The 15,555-nt window shown below is 37.0% G+C and overlaps 1 protein-coding gene across 3 annotated transcripts in view; it reads left to right on the top strand.

The window, feature by feature from the left end:
- TACR1 (tachykinin receptor 1) overlaps window positions 1–15,555 on the top strand; it is a 481,441-nt gene that overhangs the window by 212,023 nt on the left and 253,863 nt on the right. For all 3 annotated transcript variants that reach the window (XM_053717767.1, XM_053717766.1, XM_053717765.1), the window contains exon 2: window positions 5,057–5,254. In XM_053717767.1, coding sequence (XP_053573742.1) covers window positions 5,057–5,254 — 198 coding nt within the window. The remainder of the gene's footprint in view (window positions 1–5,056; window positions 5,255–15,555) is intronic.

Consider the following 15,555-nt stretch of genomic DNA (forward strand, 5'->3'; position numbering starts at 1 on the left):
ATGCCCTTTTAAGGGCAATGCCCATCCAAATGCCCTTTTCAGGGCAATGGGGAGCTTAGGTTTTTTAGTTAGGATTTTATTTGGGGGGTTTGGTTGTGTGGGTGGTGGGTTTTACTGTTTGGGGGCTGTTTGTATTTTTTTTACAGGTAAAAGAGCTGATTTCTTTGGGGCAATGCCCCGCTAAAGGCCCTTTTAAGGGCCATTGGCAGTTTAGTTTAGGCTAGGGTTTTTTTTATTTTGGAGGGGCTTTTTTATTTTGATAGGGCTATTGGATTATGTGTAATTAGTTTAAATATTTGATAATTTTTTTTTATTTTGTGTAATTTAGTGTTTGTTTTTGTAATTTAGTTAATTGTATTTAATTAATGTAATTTATTTAATTGTAGTGTAAGGTTAGGTGTTTACAGGTAAATGTGTATTTATTTTAGCTAGGTAGTTAGTCAATAGTTAATAACTATTTACTAACTATTCTACCTAGTTAAAATAAATACAAACTTGCCTGTGAAATAAAAATAAAACATAAGATAGCTACAATGTAACTATTAGTTATATTGTAGCTAGCTTAGGGTTTATTTTACAGGTAAGAATTTAGTTTTAAATAGGAATTATTTAGTTAAGGGACACTGAACCCAAATTTTTCTTTTGTGATTCAGATAGAGCATGCAATTTTAAGCAACTTTCTAATTTACTCCTATTATCAATTTTTCTTCGTTCTCTTGCTAACTTTATTTGAAAAAGAAGGCATATAAGCTTTTTTTTTGGTTCAGCACGCTTTTTATTGGTGGATGAATTTATCCACCAATCAGCAAGGACAACCCAGGTTGTTCACCAAAATGGGCCGGCATCTAAACTTACATTCTTACATTTCAAATAAAGATACCAAGAGAATGAAGAAAATTTGATAATAGGAGTAAATTAGAAAGTTGCTTAAAATGTCATGCTCTATCTGAATCATGAAAGAAAAAATGTGGGTTCAGTGTCCCTTTATTAATAGTAGGTTTTATTTAGATTTATTTTAATTACATTAAAGTTAGTGGGTGTTAGGGTAAGGTTTAGGGGTTAATACCGTTAGTATAATAGCAGCAACGTTGGCAGATTAGGGGTTAATAAGTGTAGGTAGGTGGCGGCGACATTGGGGGCGGCAGATTAGGGGTTAATAACTGTAATGTAGGTGGCGGCGACATTGGGGGTGGCAGATTAGAGGTTAATAAGTGTAGATAGGTGGCGGAGACATTGGGGGTGGCAGATTAATGGTTAATAACTGTAATGTAGGTTGAGGCGATGTTAGGGACAGCAGATTAGGGATTAATAATATTTAACTAGTGTTTGCAATGCGGGCGTGCGGCGATTTAGGGGTTAATATGTTTATTATAGTGGCGGCGATGTCCGGAGCGGCAGATTAGGGGTTAATAATTTTATTTTAGTGTTTGCGATGTGGGAGGGCCTCGGTTTAGGGGTTAATAGATAGTTTATGGGTGTTAGTGTACTTTTTAGCACTTTAGTTATGGGTTTTATGGTACAGCTTTGTATCATAAAACTCATAACTACTGACTTTCAGTTTACGGTATGGATCTTGACGGTATAGGGTGTACCACTCACTTTTTGGCCTCCCAGGCAGACTCGTAATACCGGCACAAAGGAAGCCCCATTGATAAAGGACTTTTTGAAAGCTGCGGTAGTTACGCTACGGCCAAAAAAGTGTGCGGTGCAGCTAAACCTGCAAGACTCGTAATACCAGCGGTAGTGAAAAAGTGCCATAACAATGCTTTTTCACTCATACCGCAAAACTCGTAATCTAGCCGATTGTTTTTCTGCAGCTGCTTGTTTCTAGCAGTAGCCCTATCTACTACTTTAACTTTATTTAAAGGGACACTGAACCCAAAAATTTTGTTTTGTAATTCAGAAAGAGCATGCAATTTTAAGCAACTTTCTAATTTACTCCTATTATCAATTTTTCTTTGTTCTCTTGCTATCTTTATTTGAAAAAGAAGGAATCTATGTTTTTTTGGGTTCAGTACTCTGGACAGCAATTTTTTATTGGTGGATGAATTTATCCACCAATCAGCAAGGATAACCCAGGTTGTTCACCAAAAATGGGCCGGCATCTAAACTTACATTCTTGCATTTTAAATAAAGATACCAAGAGAATGAAGAAAATTTGATAATAGGAGTAAATTAGAAAGTTGCTTAAAATTTCATGCTCAATCTGAATCATGAAAGAAAAAATTTGGGTACAGTGTCCCTTTAAGCTGACCCTGCTTTGCTGCTACTTCTCTCCTGCCCTGAAGATGTTCCCCATAGGAGATATGAAGAAAAATTCACAGACTATACATATATGCATTTGTGATTGGCTGATTGCTATCACATGGTACAGGGGGAGTGGAAATATACATAACTTTGACATTTGTTATCTACTGTGTTTACTGGTCCTTTAAACCCAAAATCAAATCTTATAAATGTTTCAATTAAAGGCAAATGAAACCCAAAATGTTTCCATCATGATTCAGATAGAGCATTAAACAAATTTCATATTTATTTCTATTATCTCATTTGCTTAGTTTTCTTGGTATGCTTTGTTGAAAAGCATATGTAGGCTTAGGAGCTGGGAGCTAGCTACTGATGTGTTCAGCTAGCTCCCAGTAGTGCACTTGCTTCTATTCAACAAAGGATATCCAAAGAATGAAGCAAATTTGATGAAATAAGTATATTGGAAAGTTGTTTAAAAATGTTTGGTTTATCTGAATCGTGAAAGAAAAAAATCTAATGTCCCTTTAAGCGGTAACAATAAATAAATAATTGAAATATACATTTATCACATTCCTGCAAAAGTTTTCCATCTTTTTCACTCCCATTCTGGCCGGTGAACAAATAGCAAAAAAAGAGACTCGTAATTCCACTTTTAATTCCACATAACATGCCTCATTATGAGTAGTAAAAAACATTGATTATTTTGCCTACTTTTCCTATGATTTAAGTCTAGATATTGGGGCCGATTTATCAAGCCCTGTATGCATCTGTTTCTGCGCGAGCCTTCAGGAGTTAAGAACCAGCGGTCATATGACCGCTGCTCCTTAACTCGTCCGCCATCTCTGAGGCAGCGGACAGCAATCACCCCGATTGGATACGATAGGATTGATTGACAACCCCTGCTAGTGGCCGATTGGCCGTGAATGTGCAGGGGGCAGCATTGCACAAGCATTTCACGAGAAATGCTTGTGCAATGATAAATGCCGACAGTGTGTGCTGTCAGCATTTATCAATGTGCAGCGGACATGATCCGCTACAGCGGATCATGTCCGCTTGCACTATGATAAATTGGCCCCATTGTGTTTTTTCCCTAGTGCCCCTAGAGAGGCTAAATTGCAAACAGCAGACTTCAGATTCTGACCCTGCTAAATTCTACACAGTGATTGCTTAATCAGTGCCGGTGCTTAGTTATGTCTGTCCCTAATTGTAACCACAAGAGAGATAATAATATCATATTCTTGTGCAGAGGTGGCAAGAGTGCCGGAGGTGGCATAAATATTTGCTGGCACTCTGCATCTGGTTTCATTGGCTGAAATTATAGTAATTATTACATTATTTTTCTTATGAACCCATGCAGCAATTTGTCTTTTATTGTTATTATGGGTTTAGAATAAACATAACTTTATTGTTTCTTTAACCCCTTAATGGCCAGCACCTTAGAGGGTACGGTGCTGGTCGTTTAGCCCTTAGGGACTAGCTTCATACCTTGTACGGCGGCTGTGTTCTGGGCTGTTAGCATGCCTCCATTGCTCCTGTCAGCGTGCCTGCACTATTTCTGCATGTTTCAGGAGTATGGCAGTGCAGAAATAGTGTAATTGAGGACACCCCAGGCTAGTGATTACAGGGAAAGGGTGTCCTTGAGATCCCATGCCTGCCAGTGGGGTGCCTCCATTCATGATATCCATGCTATGATCAGAAGTGCCCATAGGATGGGTATCAGCATGCTCTTGTGTGGAACTTCAGTCTGATCAACTTTTATCTATGAGACTGATGACTATGGTTTTGTTTAGTTTGTAGTAGAAGGAAATTTGGGGGTATCATTTCATTTTTAGGCCATGTTAGCAAATGTATTGAGCTGTTCCTTAGTCTGGGGATGGTTCAAGGTTTGACTTGGTGAGTCTAAGATTGTCTTTAGTTTCACAACATTTATGAGAAGAGCAGTAGAAGGTAAAGCAGTTTAGAGATACTAAACTGTCAGGCTATAGATATACAGGTAGCCCTCAGTGTAAACCGGGCTTAGGTTCCAGAAGGAATGGTTGTAAATCGAAACCGTTGTAAATTGAAACCCAGTTTATAATGTAAGTCAATGGGAAGTAATGGAGTTAGGTTCCAGGCCCCTCTCAAAATTGTCATAAGTAACACCTAATACATTATTTTTAAAGCTTTGAAATGGAGACTTTAAATGCTAAACAGCATTACAAACCTAATAAAATAATCACACAACACAGAATATATAATTAAACTAAGTTAAATGAACAAAGACATTTGCTAAACAGCATTATAAACCTAATAAAATAATCACACAACACAGACTTTACTTGCATTTTTCTGCAAACAGTTCTTTCTATGCATTCCAATCTGGACTGATTTATAGACAGGAAGATCTTGTTCCTTTGCAAGCTGCTCAATAGCTCAGGTCTGGTTAAACTGATTAATTTCAGCTTGCTTGGCTAGCATATCTTTGCTGCAACACAAGCAGACAGCTCCATCTACTGGCTATTTTAATCAATGCACTGCTTCTCAATGCTTTTCAATAGCAGTCACATGACTGAAAAAAAGGTTGTTATTCTGAAACGGTGCAAATTGAACCGTTGTAAACCGAGGGCCACCTGTTAAAATAAAATTTTAAGATCCCTTTATACAAAGTGAATACATGGCATAGTCTGAAAGCCAATTCTATGAAACCAGAATTAAAAAAAATTAAAATGTGACCTAAAAATCAGTATCTTATCTTAGTACAATGCCATGATTTCAAAGTAGCTAAAATAGAAAAAATATATATTTTATAGGTGTCTGTGGTCTTTCCTAGGTATATGGCTATCATTCATCCACTGAAGCCACGGCTGTCTGCAACCGCCACTAAAATAGTTATTGGTGTTATCTGGTTTCTTGCCTTCTCCTTGGCATTTCCTCTTGGCTACTACGCAATGGCAGAGAAAGTGGAGGATCGGGAACTGTGCTACGTGGATTGGCCAGGCTATGATTTAAACCAGAAATATGAAAAAATGTGAGTATATTATTTCTTTTACCTCTACTCAATATATATATATATATTACTGTTGCCATTACTTAGTTATCATTGTTGACAGTCTTAAGCAATTTACATATTGAATTTTGCAAGCTCAATATGTCCCATGCAATCTTATTTTACTTAGGATATTGTGATTTAATTCAACATAAGTTCAAGTTGTTTACATTTATTTGTGTTTTGTTACCTTCATTTAAAAGCCTAATTTACTTAAAAAAATGAAGAAGAAAAAAAAAAAAAAATATTCCTAACACATGAAGTGAAAAAGCATTTAATTTCACGGATGCCTTAAATTTAATTTTCAGTTCTACTAAAATAAAGTTTTTGCTGTGTATTAGACGTTTTACAGTACTATTTACCTTTCAGGGTATTTAACTCCTGACAGCTATTGTTTCCTGACACTTCTCCACCCAGTTTTGCAGTAAAAAAAAAATCAGACCACAATGAAGAATTCTGAACATTCCATTTATCATTTTCTTATAAATAAAAAAAAAAGTATTTTCAAGTTGGGTTTTATTTATGAATGATTTATGTTGCTGTAAGTGAATAATCAATCCTGTTTTTCACATCTTCATTTATTTTTCTTTTGACTGACCCAAAATGCACATAGATCATTCCATTCTGCTGCCTTTTATTAAACCTCTGCTGTATTCTTTTCTATGAAGCTATTATAGGTTGGCCTCTGTGACTGTGCGTATACAGAAAGCAATTTAGCCTCAACATGCATCTTCACTAATGGTTCATTGAAAAGCAGATTGGTTATTGTTCTGGGATATTAAAACAGTAAATTTTGTTTTCCATAATACCTTTTCCTCATAAACAGTTTGCTTTCTAGAAAAGCCAAGGATGCATTCAAGTCTAATGATTTTGTTCTGATACATTTAGGAATATGGCATCCTCTGTGACTTTACAGGAAAAAGGCTTAAAGTGATAGTATATCCTAGTGTTTTAAAATCACTAAGATTTACCATCACTAAAAATAAATGTCACCTTCATTCATCAGTTTAAAAAAATCCAGATTAAAAGGTTGCTTTATTTTGCAGTGACTTCATTCCTTAGCTAAGCCGTTCTGATGGCCCACGACGCTGTTCATTTTTTTCAATAAGTCGTTTCCACTTCTTAGCCAATAGCCTTGAGGGCCGATCAGCATTATGTTGTAGGCAGGTATGGCTATTGGCTAAGAGATGGAAATATCACCTCATTGAAAAAATGAGCCGTGCCGCAGGCCGCCAGAGCCACTTAGCTAAGCAGTGAAGTTGCAGCGAAGTAAAGGCACCTTTTCATCCATTTTTTTTTAAACTCATGAATTAAGGTAGCCTTTATTTTTATTGATGGTAAATCCTAGCATTTTTGAAATGCTAGGATTTACCATTACTTAAAGGGACACTAAACATCTTGTAACTACAATACAAGATATTAACAGCCAAATTTAAACATTTAAATGCAAATTAACACTGGGGTAAATTTATCATAGTGCGAGCAGACATGATACAATGTAGCGTATCATGTCTTCTGCACATAGGCATTTATCATTTATCATTGCACCAGCAGTTCTCGTGAACTTCTGGTGCAATGCCGAACCCTGCAGATTCGTGGCCAATCGGCCACTAGCAGGGGGTGTCAATCAACCCGATCATATTCGATCGGGTTGATTTTTGAGAGCAGGCGGGCAAGTTATGGAGCAGCGGTCTTTAGACAAATCGGCCCCCTTGTTTGCTGCAGTTGTTTCTCAATAGCCAATCTCCATACATCACTTGCGTTACCTGTAAGAACCAATCCAGATTTGTTACTGGAATAGTAAAAAATGTCTTCAATTTTGCCATTTGTAGTTATTTGATAAGCTTTGGTGAGGCCAGTTAGCAACAGACATTTCATGAGTGTAGCCTTGAAAAATCTGAAGGGTGCATTTCCTGATGTGAGACTTTGAAAACTCACAATTTTTAAGATGCACAAACAGGGGCAAAATAATAATAATAATAATAATTATAATGAAAGTATATTGCAAAGTTGTTTTACTACACATAATTCAACATTTTATATAATAATTTCAAGATGTCTACAGTCCTTTTAAACTTAATTTATTGGTTGCAAACTTAAGCATAGATAAAATATTTGTAATATTTTTATTTTATTTTTTGCATCTGAATCTGTTATTCAACCCAGGAATATATAAGCTGGTCCATGGGTGTTTGAGTGCACAAAAAAGACCTTGGTTTGACCTTCCTGCAGTGGCAGATGTATGCCATATTGTGTGGATATTTGTGATGGAGACCAAAAAAGATATAAGGAAAAAAAAAATAGCAAAGCTAATTTGAACATTTTCTAAAAATACTTGAAACTCTGTAGGATTATCTGCATTTGAGAAAAAAAAAATCAGTTTTAGCTTGCTATACTGCTTATCTCCTAATTAACCCCTTAATAGCTTAGGACGTTCCATGCCATCATAAAAGCACTGGGATTAACCGCTCTTACAATGGCATGGGATGTCATAACTATGCTGGCATTCTGCTCCCGTACTCAAGTAAACAGTGCATTGCTAGGCATGTCCCCCAAGAGCCAATCAGCACCATGTTAAGTCACATGATCGCAGTGGCAGTGGCTGGGATGGATGTAAAATAAAAAAATGTCCCCTCTACCTGTAATTTAACTCTGTTCCCATGTGAAATTGAAGTGCAGACTCCCGATTTCACAAACCTAACACTGCTACATTCAGACAGCCATAGTTTTCTCACTTTAGAAACTCATTTGTATCTGTTCCTAATTGGCCTCAGCAGAGGAGATAAAGGAAATCTAGGTTACAACCTGGAGACATCCATTTCTTTATGGAGACTCAAATGTCACACAAATATTTAAGGCATAGGGGCCGATTTATCATATGTCGGGCACACATGATCCGCTGAGCGGATCATGTCCGCCCGACATCACTGAATGCCGACAGCATAGGCTGTCGGCATTTAGCATTGCACAAGCTGTTTAGTGAACTGCTTGCGCAATGCCGTCACCTGCAGATTAGCTAGCAGGGGGTGTCAATTAACCCGATCGTATTCGATCTAGCTGATTGCTGTTCACCGCCTCAGAAGCGTGGACCAGTTAGGGAGCAGCGGTCTAAAGACCGCTGCTTCTTAACTGCTGTTTCATCCCTTTACGGGCGAGCAATAAATAACCAGCCATTAGTGGCTGGTTATTGCAACCGTGAGCTTGCAGTAGCCAATAGAGCTAAAACAATTAACCAGAGGTCAGACCTCTGGTTCATTTTTATTAATGTGCCCCAAGTGTCCCCAAAATACAGTGTCTAGTACTTTTTTTAAAATAAAAAATAGAAGCATTTTTTATTTAAAAAAAGAAAATAACTGCTCTAGGCAATTTTTGGGGGCTAAAGTTGGCGACTGTGTGGTGTTTTAAAAAAAAAAATGTACATTGTTCTCTTGGCATACTTTGTTAAAAAGCATACATACATATCCTCAGCTGCAATGCACTACTGGGAGATAGATGGTGATTGGTGGTTACATACATTTCTCTCTTGTCATTCGCCTGCAGATGTGCTGAGCTAGATCCCCTTAGTGTACTGCTATGCTGGTGCTGGCATAACTATGCAATGGTTAAGCACATAGTTATGTACAAGCAACAGAATACAAATAAAATGTTTTATCCTATTAGAGCATTTTCTTTTTTGCATTTTTACGTTCCATTAACGTTAGCTTTTATTTTTGATTGGGGGATATTTTAACTTATAAATAATGCACTTTCAGTTGTATACTAGAAATTGTAGCATGTGGTGACATCTCTTTAAAGGGCCATAATACCCAAATGTTTAAACACTTGAAAGTGATGCACCATAGCTGTAAAAAGCTGATTAGAAAATATCACTTGAACATCTCTATGTAAAAAAGAAAGATATTTTACCTCAAAAGTTCCTCAGTAGCCACCTCCCATTGTAAAGGATTTCTAAGCAGCATTTTAGTGTGTTTGTCCTGGGACATCTGAAGGGACTAGCATCGTGCACTCTCATATTATTTCACCAATCAGGTAAAGGAAGCTTACTATGAAATCTCATGAGAGTTAAGTCAAATCTCATGAGATCACAGTAAGAGTTCATGACCTCAGCACTGCTGATGCTGATTGGCTGCTGTTCATTTCTTCATTTTTTTTAATTTTTTTACCTGCAGCTGGGAGCAGCTGAGTATAACTTTTTACACAGAACTTACTCTGCTGAGCTGAGGAGATTGTGAGGTAAAATATCTTCCTTTTTTACATAGAGATGCTCAGGTGATATTTTCCTGTCAGCTTTTTACAGTTATACTGCATCAGTTTCAAGTGATTTAGCATATGAGTATTATGTCCCTTTAATTACAAAGAATGAGAATAATGATTTTGTATATGAGCTATACCCCCCCCCCCAAGAATGAATGACTGTAAGCTTTTTCTAAACTTTTTTTAGTTAATGTTGCACAGTGTATTTTTTCACTCAACTGATAAAATGGGCTGTATGTTGCTAATTAAACAAAACTGAACTATAGTTCAGGTAACCAGAGGGCATTTTGCAGTCCGGGGAAATCTGTCAACACTTTCTGTATAAAAGGAAGCTGTGCAATTTAAAACAATAGGAATATTTTCTTTGGCTTCTGTAGAAAATTGTGTACCCACATCTGCTATACTTTGTCGTAATATTTTTCTTTCATCCGTGAAATAAATATGAAATTTGATTGAATCCTAATATTGTCAAGTCTAATAATGTTCTTATTTCATTGGCCCATTGCTTACAACATGATAGTCATCAGGGATTCTGGGTAATGACTTGCACATATTAAAATTTGTGTGTTTGTCGTTAAGTAACTAACAAAATTGTATTCAAGTCTGTCTTGCTTCTGCATAATTATGCTACTAGTACAGCAAGTACAAGCAACCCTAAGCATCTCAGCACTGGGCTTAAACACCCTTAGGATGGCATTGAATGTCCTAACTATGCTGGCATTCTGCTCCCCTACTCAAGTAAACACTGCATTGCTAGGCATGTCCCCCAAGAGCCAATCAGCACCTTTTTAAAGGGACAGTCTACCATAGAATTGTTATTGTTTTAAAAGATAGATAATCCCTTTATTACCCATTCCCCAGTTTTGCATAACCAACACTGTTATATTAATATACCTTTTTACCTCTGTGATTACCTTGTATCTAGGAACCCTATTCCAGCCCCCTGATCACATGACTGTGACTGTTTATTATCTATTGTCTTAAATTTAGCATTGTTTTGTGCTAGATCTTAAATAACTCCCTGTGCCTGAACACAGTGTTATCTATATGGCCCACGTGTACTTTCTGTCTCTTTGTGTTGAAAAGAGATTTAAAAAGCATGTGATAAGAGGCAGCCCTCAAAGGCTTAGAAATTAGCATATGAGCCTACCTATGTTTAGTTTAAACTAAGAATACCAAGAGAAAAAAGCAAATTTGATTATTAAAGTAAATTGGAAAGTTGATTAAAATTCTATCTGAATAATGAAAGTTTAATTTATACTAGACTGTCCCTTTAAGTCACATGATCGCAGTGGCAGTGGCTGGGATAGATGTAAAATAAAAAAAATGTCCCCTCTACCTGTAATTTAACTCTCATGTGAAATTGAAGTGCAGACTCCCGATTTCACAAACCTAACACTGCTACATTTCAGACAGCCATAGTTTCTCACTCTAGAAACTCATTTGTATCTGTTCCTAATTGGCCTCAGCAGAAGAGATAAAGGAAATCTAGGTTACAACATGGAGACATCCATTTCTTTATGGAGACTCAAATATTACACAAATATTTAAGGCTGTCGGCATTTAGCATTGCACAAGCAGTTCTAGTGCCGCCAACTGCAAATTTGTGGCCAATCAGCTGCTAGCAGGGGTTGTCAATCAACCCGATCGTAAGACCGCTGCTTCTTAACTGCTATTTCCAAAGAGCCTGAAGGCTCGCAGGGAAACAGCTGCATTGAGGCTGATTGACCGCTTGGTAAATGGCCCCCTTAATATAAAATTTTAAAATACATTAGCATATTACGCATTAGAGATGTGCATTTGGTTCGTCACAAATACATATCTGTGACAAATATTTGATAATTGTTTACTTTGAACGACACAAATATCCAGATGAATGCACTAACAAATTTAGGGCTAGATTACAAGTAGAGTTCTAATTTAGCATGCACCCGCAAAAGAGTAAATTTGTCTGTTTGCTGGCGCGCAATAAATAACCAGCCATTACAAGTGGCTGGTTATTGCAACCGTGAGCTTGCAGTAGCAATCAGAGCTAACCAAGTGCCCTTAAAATACAGTGCGTAGTATTTTTTTTTTAAATAAAAAATATAAGCATTTTTTTTTTTTTTTTTTAAAATAGCTGCACTAGTCAGTTTTTGTGGGCTAAAGTTGGCGACTGTGGGGTGTTTGGGAAAAAAAGGCACTAAAAAGTGCCTTTACATAGCGGTCTATGGGAACTGTGTGTTCCCAGTAAATATATATGTATTTGTTTTAAACATATTTATGTGTTATTATGTATATTAGCTAAAGTTATTTCAAATTGAATATTTTTTCTGGTCACTTTGAAATGGCTGCCAAGCTCAGCCCACTGATGACATCATGATCTAGGCTAAATCTAGGCCCTCTGCTGAATAACATTGGTAGTCTGTTGAATCCAACTAGTGAGCCTTTTCTGATTGGACATCATATGCAGTCCAGATCATGATGTCATCAGTGGGCTGAGCTTGGCAGCCATTTCAAAGTGGCCAGAAACAATATTCATTTTAAAATAACTTTTTTTACCATTCCTGCTGCATGATATACAAAGGGGCGCAGAAGGTTATTTGCAGCTTAAAGGATTCCAAAACTTTGAATTTTTCATTATTAATAAATTATCACAAACGTATCTACATACCTCAACTATCAAAACGTACCCACTTTGACATTAAAACGAGTGTTAGAAGCAGAATAAAATGTTATATTACATTTTGGAAAAGACGTCATCAAAGCCAAACCCCTGTGTATAGTGCATTCAATGCAAAAATCAGTCTCCAATCACACTGTGATTTCCTGCATATCATTATCGCATCTTACCGTCACCCGGCGCATGCGCAATACAATACGGGCATTCGCGCATGCGCAGATTGCCGCTTCGATTCCTCACTTACCCAAATCATTATCGCATCTTACCGTCACCTGGCGCATGCGCAATACAATACGGGCATTCGCGCATGCGCAGATTGCCGCTTCGATTCCTCACTTACCCAAATCAAGCTACTTGACGTATAGGATGACGTGTAAGAAAGATTGCGCATGCGCAGTACAGACGAAGTCGGACATCTTGATAACTCAGGTTATCAAGAATGATTTATTCTTCAAAATTGATCTTATAACGGTGGGTTTGGAAATCAATAATTTTTTTAAGCAGAATATCTAGAAAACAGTAATAATATGACACGCAAAGCCAATTACAAATATAAAAAACAAATATGGATATAGAGATTTATGCTAACTTTTTTCCATCGTTTAGTGTCCCTTTAATCTAAGGAAAGACTTTAAGAAGGCCAAGGTGCAGACTGTCCTTTTAACGAAATTTATTTTATTGTTAACAAATGTTCAGTAATTTATTTATTTATTTTAAAGAAAAGAATACTGAATAGTGCAGCACTCTAATTTTTCAGAATATTTGTTCCTAATAATTTGTCAGAATTTTTTTTTTTCTGTGCTGCACATGTGGTTTATACATCTTTATGCATTTATTTAGTGTTTTGTCCCTTTGAGGTTTTAATAATAGTCATAGCGTTTAAATACTAGATTGTGATTCACTATATTTAAAAATGTTGAGATAGGTTTAAAACTGCTTTGAATATAACAGAAGTTCAAGGACATTAGTTCGTTCAGTGAGTTTATTTTCTTTGGTATTAATACCAGGAGTCTTAGCTAGGCCAGACATCAGGTGCAATAAATGATTAGGGTTAGAGAGTTGATTCACATGTAGAATAAGGTGCAGCCAGTCACACAATGAAGCGGCCTCTAACAATAACACATAAATCACCCAAGAAGTGAACACTATGTGCTATTGACCTGGGTCACTGATAATGTACAGTTTTATTTAACTTTAGCTGGGAGAATTACCTACATGGGACTGTGGAAAAAAAATTAAAGGGACATTAAAGTAATTTTTTCTTAGATGCATTTGAAGGAGGGCTTTTAAAATGTGAATCTTTAACCAATGTTTCCATAAGGAGTTTTGCTTACTAGCCAGTTAGCAATCAGTTATTAGGGTCCAGTTGTACACAGGTATGCACTTTCTGTCAGCTAACAAAACTCAAAATAAATAGCATTAAATGAATATGAAGCTCAGAATTAAACTTTCATGATTTAGAAAGAGCAAGTAATTTTAAGACACTTTTAAATTCATTTCTGTTATTAAATGTACATTGTTCTCTTGGCATACTTTGTTAAAAAGCATGCATACATATCCTCAGCTGCAATGCACTACTGGGAGATAGATGGTGATTGGTGGTTACATACATTTGTCTCTTGTCATTCGCCTGCAGATGTGCTGAGCTAGATCCCCTTAGTGTACTGCTATGCTGGTGCTGGCATAACTATGCAGTGGTTAAGCACATAGTTATGCACAAGCAACAGAATACAAATAAAATGTTTTATCCTATTAGAGCATTTTCTTTTTTGCATTTTAATGTTCCATTAACGATAGCTTTTTTTTGGGAGGGGGATATTTTAATTTATAAATAATGCACTATACTAGAAATTGTAGCGTGTGGTGACATCTCTTTAATTATATGTATGTTGCTAATTAAACAGAACTGAACTATAGTCCAGGTAACCAGAGGGCATTTTGCAGTCCGGTGAAATCTGTCAACACTTTAAAACAATAGGAATATTTTCTTTGGCTTCTGTGGAAAATTGTGTACCCACATCTGCTATACTTTGCCTTAATATTTTTCTTTTCATCCGTGAAATAAATATGAAATTTGATTGAATCCTAATATTGTCAAGTCTAATAATGCTCTTATTTCATTGGCCCACTGCTTACAACATGATAGTCATCAGGGATTCTGGGTAATGACTTGCACATATTAAAATGAGTGTGTTTGCCTTTAAGTAAAATCTGTCTTGCCTCTGCATAATTATGCTACTAGTACAGCAAGTACAAGCAACCCTAAGCATCTCAGCAGCACGTCTTTGATCTGCTGCTCTGCAAAACAGGTGGCAGTTAGTCCATTCATGGGGTTTCATTGTAACACAGGTATTAATAATGTACAGGGTCATGAAATTGCAATAAGAATATGCTCAGATGGGTTAGAGCATGGATGGTCAACTCAGTGGTCTTTTTACCACATGTGCCCCACTTCACTAGTATTTGTGGCAGTGGGGAAATAAAGCAGAATTAAGAATGTGGACATAGTTGTTTGTGGCCCCAGAAAAAAGTGGAACTAATAAAGTAGAAATTGGGTACCTCTGGTGGGAGGGCATACAAGGTAGCCACCAAAATGAAAAAACCCTCTTGAGGGGAGAACAGCAAATGACAGAGTGTATCCTGCAACATACATCACAGATGTCTTGCATCCTGCTGGATTTTCACAGGTTGGGAAGTCTGGCCCACAGTTATTGATTGTTTTAAGAAACTCTAGATGCCACACCCATGAACCAACCAGATACACCATGGACCACCCAGATACACCCATATGCCATCCAGACAAGCCCATAGTCCACCTACCACCCCACCCACTATATTCCTGTGACTCCATACCCCAAAACTTTCCGTCCATATAATGCTGATGGGCCTTTTTTAACTTCTTGTATCCTGGGAAAGCTTCTGGGAAATGTGAACCACTGCAAGACTCTCTGCCAGACTAGAGTTGGTGGATGAAAATCACCTGGATTCATTCGACCATGGTGATTGACAAGCACTACTCTTCATGCAATTGGTTGCGTGAGGGTAGGGAGGCAGTATTGCACAAGTGTTCCCTCATGCAATGAAAAATATGGGGAACAAATTTGCCCCAAAATTTACGTTAAGATGCCGACAGGTTTGCAACATGTGAATCCTGTCCGCTGACAAATAGATGAATCTTGCCCTAAGTCTGTATTGCTCATGCCCAGTAGAGGCAGAATGCAACTTAAGTTCAAAACATGCCCTCTTTTCTCTCTAAGGGTAGGGCTACATAGAGAAATTCTAAGTGCTCAATTTGCAAGAAAACAAGTAAGTTGTTTGCTCCTTTTTTACATAATCTGTTTCTTTTTATGTTTACTTTGATTTAACA

The sequence above is a fragment of the Bombina bombina genome, chromosome 6 (genome assembly GCF_027579735.1).
Source record: "Bombina bombina isolate aBomBom1 chromosome 6, aBomBom1.pri, whole genome shotgun sequence".
NCBI lineage: Eukaryota > Metazoa > Chordata > Amphibia > Anura > Bombinatoridae > Bombina > Bombina bombina.